A 7,997-nucleotide genomic window follows, 5' to 3' on the forward strand; every position below is an offset into this window, starting at 1 on the left:
CTGGGTTGAAACTAAAGTTTTACAAAATCCTAGAATTTGAGAAAACGTGTTTGGTTCAAGTGAGTCCTCATGGGCACAAACACAGATGACCAGGTTCTGACAGAAACTGTCACTAACCCATTGAGAACCAAACCCAGTGTGTGTCTCAGAGTGGGACTGGATTGCTGGGGGGGTGGGTTACATAACCTTTCACCTTTAGGTTACTAACCTGAGTTCAGTTTAGGCTGGTAGTGACCAAAGGAGTGGTCCAGTGAGTCTTTGGTGACCTGTACAAAGGGAATTGGTTGCTTCAGTCCATTTCTTAGTGAGAAGGTGTCGACATTGTAGAAATAGGCCTGTTTGTTGTGATCTCAGAAGAGATGCAATGGCTTATAAAGAACAATATTTCACTCACCCCTCACAGAGCTTGTCACTGCAAGGTATTGCTGGTGGTTAGTGTGAGTGTGCGGGAGTACCTGTTCTGCAGATCTCCAAAGCTGTCATTCAGACACTTCAAACTGCTCTTAATTCTCTTCTTACACCTGAAATGTAGCATACTCATAGCAGAGAAACCAGCATAAACCCTCATGCATTAGCTGCACAAAGGGACTCTATCCAAAGAATATTAGCTCAGATAGTAACAGGAAGTGTCTGGTACATAACCATAGACACGACGGGAGGAAGACACCTGCTACATCAACTAGTCCATTTCCACAGCTCTTTTGCCAAGGCCAGATTGTTCTCCTTAGTTTATTGTCCAGACCAGTTTTAAATGATTCATGTTGTGGGGCTTCCACCACTTCCCTTTGGGGACGATGGCACAGTCTAACAGACCTATCTGAGAGCATGGCTTCGTGGTTAACCCGGTACCAGAGACCACTGAAAAGTTGGATAGAGGAAACCATTTCCCAGACACAGGTTTCTTGATTGCATCAGGCAGAAGCAAAGTTTTATTGGAGACACTTTTTCAGCAGAAGGTAAATTACCAACCACGGTACAGATTAACTCAAGTAAGTAATTATTGTAATTAGACACACAGAGCATCACAGATTGGAAGAAGCAAGTATCATGATAGGCAGGAAGATGGACCAAAGCTCAGATGGGCCCCTTAGGACACTAGTGTTGGAATTAGCAGTGATGAGTAATTCTGAAGAGCTCTTCTCCATGCTCTTTGCAGAGGTGCACAGTGAATGTGCTGGCTGAGCTCTCGCTTTGTGTATGGGTGGGTCTTTGCTGGGTGGGTCTTGCACTGGAAGATGCTGGTTTCTCTTCTTAGTCACAGATCTTTCTGCCGTGCCCTGGAGAGGGATAAATAGAACCATTACTTTGCTTAGAAAGCAAGTAAAACCTTCCCTGCAGCATCAGGCTTTGAGATGTGCCTATTTAACATATACCCTGAGTGTGGGGGCTGCACACAGACACCCTGCTGACTATAAATTCAGATGAGCTCCAGAACTTCCCTAAAATTGTTTGTGTGTTTAGAATACAAAAAAAGAATACAAACCCCGCAGGTCGGGCCAGCCGCTGTGCTGGGAATGCACAAGGGAAGGTCCTTGTGCCCTTCCCCTGGCCTAGTCCATCCCCTAGACACCCAGCTCACTCTGCCCCCAATGTGTTTTATTTTTCCTAGAAAGCAAATATAAATTGTTGTGCTCTCCCCACGGCTGGATGCACCTCCCGGAGATACTGTTTGTGGCCTTGGATCCATTTTCCCATCCCCGACCAACACCTCGTTGGTTCTGTCTCTCTGTTTTAAGGATGTTTTACCACCTTCTTCGTCCTACAAAACACCCAGCCTCCATTTCCCTCTCTCTCACTGCTTACACTTCAGGCTACCTTTCTTTTCCCTCTTTCCTCCTCCCTCTCTTTTAGCTCTCTTCTCCCTCACTTGCATCACTCATAATTCATAGAGAGTCACAACTGCATTTGATCCTGTTTCTTGATAACACTCCCCATACCATACCACTGTTGTGTCACCATGTCCTACCAGACTCTCCAGTTGCCTTACAACAGGGTCCTGAAAGGTGAGCTACAGCACCTCACAACCACCTAACAGAGAGTGGGTTTGACAGCTTCTTTCTTGCCCTATTGGTAAGAAGAGGACTAAAGAAACATTTTCCCTTATACGGTAAGTCAGTTCTTACCTTTTAGATCACCAGGGTGGCAAGACGTGACATGGGGCAGAGAGTGGGAAGATGAAGAGTAGGAGTGGGACGTTTTAGTGACTGTTCCTCCTCCTATTCCACCTCCTACGCCAATCCCTCCATCCGAGCCACTGTGACAAGGAAAGAATGTTTGGTGAATGAACGAGAAACCAACCTTACAATGGCATTGTAGGTTCAGTGAAGCCATGTGACTTTGCCTGTCCTCAATCGCTACCAGTCCAGCAAAGAGCCAGGACCTGTCCAGAATGCCTCCCCAGCACCCTCACTCCGCTTTGTCCACGTAGAAAAGCAAAAGCACATCACTACAGGGCGAGTCATTCTCCCCACTAACTTTGCCCACAAAGGATGAATTAGTCATAGGCTGCCATTGCCAATGGGCTTTTTGCACAGATCACAGCATAGGTGTTTGCTTTATGCCCCGCTGTGTCTGTAGTCTACGTACACAATGTCACGCTGTCCTCCTTCCAGCAGGCAGCGGTAAGTGTGAATCTCCTGCTCCAGTCGACATTTGACATCCAGGAGGATCTTGTACTCGTGGTTCTGGGACTCAATTTCTGCTCGCAGGTCAGCCAGTTGCTGCTCCACACAGGTGATCTGTTGCTGTAACTGGCACAGGTGGCTGTTGTAGCGACTTTCAGTTTCAGCCAAAGAGGCTTCCAGGTTGTCTCTCTAAGAATTGAAGCAAAAGACCCACATGTACTTTAGCCATGCACTAAATTAAACCCATCTCGATGCAGGAAGTTGAGGATTTCAACGCAAAAATAAAAGCAAATCGTTGCTAACAATGGGTGCGGCAGTGATATCATCACAGCTACATAGAGTGCCAGGCTAGGCTGGTCCCCGTCAGACCAGAAATCCAGACGTCAGTGTGTCACAGGTGAGATATCAATGGTGACAACATCACATACCTGGCTGAGATGGGCTTGCAGATCAATTTCCAGGCACTGCAACTGACGTCTAAGTTCAGAGACCTGGCTGTTGCAGGACTCAACCTCCTGACTGCTTGTGATGACCTCACGATTCACCTCCTCAATCTGAAAACCAGAAACCCAGAATAAAGAGCTTCAGAGGGATTTTTTTAATTGTCAGGTGGATCTAGTGAATGTATAAAGGAGTGGGTAACAAAAGATGTAAGATGGGCAGGAGCTGAGCAAGTTTTCTGCACACTGGAATCAATCTCATCTCTTGCTTGTAACTCCCCTTGCTATTCTAATGCTAAGACCCCTCACAACTTCACCAGTAATTCTCTTCTGTCCTAACTGACAGGCTTGCCCACTGTTCCACCAACACACCTCAATAATGACATGTAGCAAACCCCGTTCTTCCATGAGACACATTCACTGTGTATGCACAGGGCCTCCATCCCCTGTGCACCTGGTCACTATACATCTATGCTGATGACGTTTAGAACATATGATACAGGAATAAATTCTCCCCGTGGCGTGCATGTGTGATTCAGAAATAGCTCCTGTATTTTTGCTTGAGAGAGTTACAGTTGTGGTGAATTTACCTTGCATTCATACCAATCTTCAACCTCTTTGCGATTTTGTGCAATCATTGTTTCATACTGGCATCTCATCTCCTCTAGGATTTTCTTCAGATCTGGGCCAGGACAGGAATTGACCTCCACGCTGACATCACCAGTGGACTGGTTTCTCAGACAATTGATTTCCTGCAAAGATAACCCAGATCAGCTTGTTTGAAAAGAAAAAAAACCATGAGTTGAGTTCTCTGGCAAGTGAGAGCAGCATGCCACTGTCAGTGAGCCTCTATGTCCTGGGGCCCATTTCTGACAGTCACCACACTGTCTCTGATGCATCTTCTCCAGTATACACCCAGCTCTGATGGGGAAACCACAGCTGATTTCCAAGCAAAGCTCTACAGTGAGTACTCCTGAGATAAAGAAACAGTGGATGTTTATTGGTTTGTGTGATGGTTAATCACAGCAAATTAAGGAATTCCTGACTATTTTTGCAGCAAAAAAGGACATTTTTTATGCTTCATCTTCACCTGGATCTTTTTGTCACTGGATCTTGCATAAGAGGTGATTTCCTGTGATAGTTTCTACATTATGCTTTTTAACAGTTCATGTTTTCACAAGAGCCATTTTTGTGTGTGGCTCTTCTACTCACCAAATCCAGTCAGCGCATTTCCACTGACATTTTTGTTGCATACATATTGTGACAGAATTAACTTTGATGAATGAAAGTCACTCATTTTCCTGAATGGGTTTGGACTAGTGTTACAGGTTCTCTTGGCCTCTTTTTGACAAAGAAGTCATTCTTTATCTTAGGTTAGTCACAATAGGTTGGCTCTCTTCATATTTTTTCCTTTCATATTTACATTTCAAGAGAAGGGAGCTTGGTTCAGTACTTAGAGTTTCTGACCTACTCTTCCTGGATCTGCTACTGAGTTTCCAAGTGATTTTGGGCAGGACACTTCTTTTAACCATTCCTTAAATATCCTGGCTTTGCAACAGAGAGAATACTAGCATCACAGGGATGTTGTTAATACTAATTAATTGTTTATGAAGTGTTTTGAGTTAAATTAAGTAATGGGCCCGTGACAAATCAGCTGGAAGATTTCTCCAACTCACCTCTAGTCTCTAAGGTAGCTCTCTCCCCTTCCCCTTTTGCAGAGCCCAGGAGCTCCCAGAAGCTTGACATTCATTCCTAACACTCAGGTCCTACATTGTTCACAAACCTTAGATGGCTGGACCTGAGCTCTTGGGCTGATTGTGACAATTACTCCGGCTCAGGATCCGCCCTCTTTATATTTCAAATTAGAGTGAATATGATAGGCAACGGGATTTGTGAAAGGAGTACTATCATAATAATGCAGATTATTATTAATATTCTCTTGGTCGTAGTTGCAGTCGTGCCCTGGTGTTTTAATCAGGGTCAGGTCCCCACTGCCTTAGTAAGTAATGTACAAAATTAAAAAAAAATCCATTTACGGGAATGAGCTCCTACCTCCTCATGGTTCTTCTTCAGACAACACAGCTCTTCCTTCAGGCACTCAAGCTGCGCCTCCAGGTCAGACCTGCACAGGGTCAGTTCGTCCAGAACTTGGCGTAAGCCATTAATATCAGCCTCCACACTCTGGCGAAGGGCCAGCTCAGTCTCATACCTAAGCCATGGACAAAAGAGACAGAAAAGTCAGCCCCTGGCTGAGCCCACCGTTAAGGAACTACTACAAAGATGTCACACACTAATTTTTCTGCACGTCCCCTGGGAAATAATCGAAACCTTTTCTTTTTTAAAAATCCGTGGGCCAGACTCTCAGTTGGTAAAAATCTGCATAGCTCCATTGCCTTCAATGGACTCTTGCCAATGTACATCTGTTGTCCCTATATTTTAGCCCATTAAACCTGACAAGCAAACTCTTTGTTGCCTCAAACACTCTGTCCTGGAAATGCCCCTATTCTGGCACCTCTAGAGGCAAAGACCAAAGGCACATATCAAAATCGGAGATCGCCACTTATGTGTCATTGTTCCCAAGTACTCCCCCATTGGTCTGTCTGTATCCATTGTTGTCTTTTGTCTTCTAGTGGGATTGTCAGCTCTTTGGGGGTGGTGAGTGTCATTTTGTTCTCTGTTTGTACAGTGCCTAGCACAATGGGGTCCTGGGCCATGACTGAGCTTCATAGCTGTACTCTAATACAGATAATTAATAATAATAATAATAATAAAATCTCACAAAAATACAACCTGTCATGAATCAGGAATTCCAGTAATTCTTGGTTGGGGATTTCTTCATTTGTCAATTTGTAAATAGGATGTGAGGGAACAAGAGGAGAATGACAGGGTTTGTCTGGTACAGAGAGGTACTCACTTCAGTCTGAAGTCATCAGCTGCCATCTTGCTGTTATCAATGTTCAGAATGATCTTGTTGTTGTCTAGGGTAGTGCAAACAATCTGGAAAAGAATAGGGTCCAGGGGATTTTCAGCTCTGAAGTCTCTTCACTATGTCACATTCAGTGCCACATTGCAAATTTCAGTCTTTTTACGCTCCCAGGATTCAAATTCAGACAGATAGGAAGCACAGAAAATTTCAGATCCAAGGAGAAATGTTTGAGAAATGTCCAAGTGTGTGAAGTGAAATAGGTGAAATGAATGAATGTGTAAAAACACGCTGTTAAAATGCTAACAGTTTTGCAATTATAATTAGTGCTCCCTAGTGTCTGCTATAACAAACCTCACATTTTCAAATTTGGTCTATGGTTTGTAACTAGGAGTTTATATTTTTTTATCGCAAGACTTACTTTACAGCTCAGCATTTGGCAGGTATCTCTCTCCTGCACCCTGTGATTCTGTCTCCTTTGTTTTTCCTGTCTGGCTAACTCTTCTTCAGAATACACTTGGAAAATATTTTTTAAAAAAATTAAATTGCCCATTCAAAACCATTGGTGACAAAGTATCCTTTTTTTCTTATTGTTCTTTAAGAGAATATTCCCCTTCCCCACCCGCACTTCTGTATACGAGCTCAAAGTTGGTTGAAATAGAAATGAGATTTTAACTAGAATCCGGGAAAACTGATGACAGGATACAATGTAATAATAAAGATAAATCAGTGGATTATTGAATGAATTTCTCTTCTCACCTCCCTTTTGAATATAAATATTTTAAAACATCCTGTTACAAACTTCATTCATAAGGAGTACTGACCAGGGCCAGAATGTGCCCTGCATATGTAACCTTTTTCTCTATGTGCAAATCTGGTCAAGAAAAGGCAAATTGTAAATGAATTCATGAGTTTTCACACCCTCATTCGTAGTTCATAAAAGCAGTTGCCTTAATTTATGTCTGCAAAGAACATTTTACAAAAAGTGAAATATTGCCTCTCACAACTGCCCTAGGATCTGAACACAGACTCAGAGGGAAGCTCTTACAATGGAGAATGCAGCCAAAAAAAAGTCACCTGATTTTGAAGATCTTCTATTTCCTTATAGTAGCAGCTGTAGTCCTTTGGTACACCGGCGTGTCCGTGCTGGGCATACCATTCCCTGATTTTGCACTCTAAGGCAGCATTTTCTTCCTCCAGGCATCGCACCTGGTTCAGGTAAGAAGCCAGGCGGTCATTCAGATTCTGCATGGTCAGCTTCTCATCACAGTTGAAAAATACGCCATCTCCACAAACACCACCACCACCAAAGCCACCACTGACTGCACCACCAAAGCCACCACTGACTGCACCACCAAAGCCACCTGCATATCCACAGCGGGTGCTGCCACCACTGAACCCAGTGCTGGAACAACCTCCATAACTGTATCCTGGGAGACCTGCTCCTAAGACCCCTCCATAGCTACCTCCAGAAAAGCTACCAGCACTCAGTCCCGCTCCACAACTCGCTCCACCACTGTAACTCCTGCCCGAAAAGCCTCTACCGCTGCCTATCCCATAGGAGCTATATCTTCCCGAAGAGATGGAAGAAGTCCTTCCTCCACCACCACTTCCAACCACACAGCTACCACCACTACTCCTCCCTTTGGAAGAGAGAGTAACAGTCTGCTTGGTGCTGCAGCTCATAGCGACAGCGATTGAGAGTCCAGCCCAAAGCCCAAAGCAAGAGGCACAGCTTGATATGAATTCAGACTGCAGATTTTCTATCCCCACAGATCTCTATTTATACCTTCCACAGTGGGTGTCACCAGTAGGGTGTTTCTCCTTCTCATGGGGCTGACTAGTCTTGCTGTTTATGCCAAGAATAATTTCCCAAAGGCAGTTTCCCTCCAGAAATCCCAGTACAACAAGGAAGTTAATTTACACTTTAGCAGCTAGTTCCAAATGTACACTTGCAATGATGTTTCATGAATCATTGGCTTTTCTTTATGATACAAATTTTACAAGAAG

General features: G+C 44.1%; 1 protein-coding gene across 1 annotated transcript; it reads right to left on the reverse strand.

Annotated features, from left to right (window-relative positions):
- Positions 1-898: 898 nt before the first annotated feature.
- LOC125626648 (keratin, type I cytoskeletal 19-like) lies at positions 899-7,737 on the reverse strand. The gene is made up of 8 exons (XM_048829881.2): positions 7,065-7,737; positions 5,979-6,061; positions 5,117-5,273; positions 3,655-3,816; positions 3,053-3,178; positions 2,587-2,813; positions 2,124-2,254; positions 899-1,277 (listed from the first exon to the last, which is right to left on the reverse strand). The coding sequence occupies exons 1-8, from the start codon at positions 7,671-7,673 to the stop codon at positions 1,252-1,254; spliced, it is 1,521 nt and encodes a 506-aa protein (XP_048685838.2). The 5' UTR covers positions 7,674-7,737; the 3' UTR covers positions 899-1,251.
- Between the last annotated feature and the right edge of the window lie 260 nt (positions 7,738-7,997).

Source organism: Caretta caretta, chromosome 27 (assembly GCF_965140235.1).
Source record: "Caretta caretta isolate rCarCar2 chromosome 27, rCarCar1.hap1, whole genome shotgun sequence".
Taxonomy (NCBI): Eukaryota; Metazoa; Chordata; order Testudines; family Cheloniidae; genus Caretta; species Caretta caretta.

Bases quoted from the DNA above. Each gene is read 5' to 3' on its own strand.
- LOC125626648 (XM_048829881.2), bottom strand. From the start codon at position 7,673: ATGAGCTGCAGCACCAAGCAGACTGTTACTCTCTCTTCCAAAGGGAGG. The intron at 6,062-7,064 runs GTGACTTTTTTT...ATTCTTTTCCAG, and splicing joins TAGAAGATCTTCAAAATCAG to ATTGTTTGCACTACCCTAGA. The intron at 3,179-3,654 runs GTAAATTCACCA...TCTGGTTTTCAG, and splicing joins AAGATTGGTATGAATGCAAG to ATTGAGGAGGTGAATCGTGA.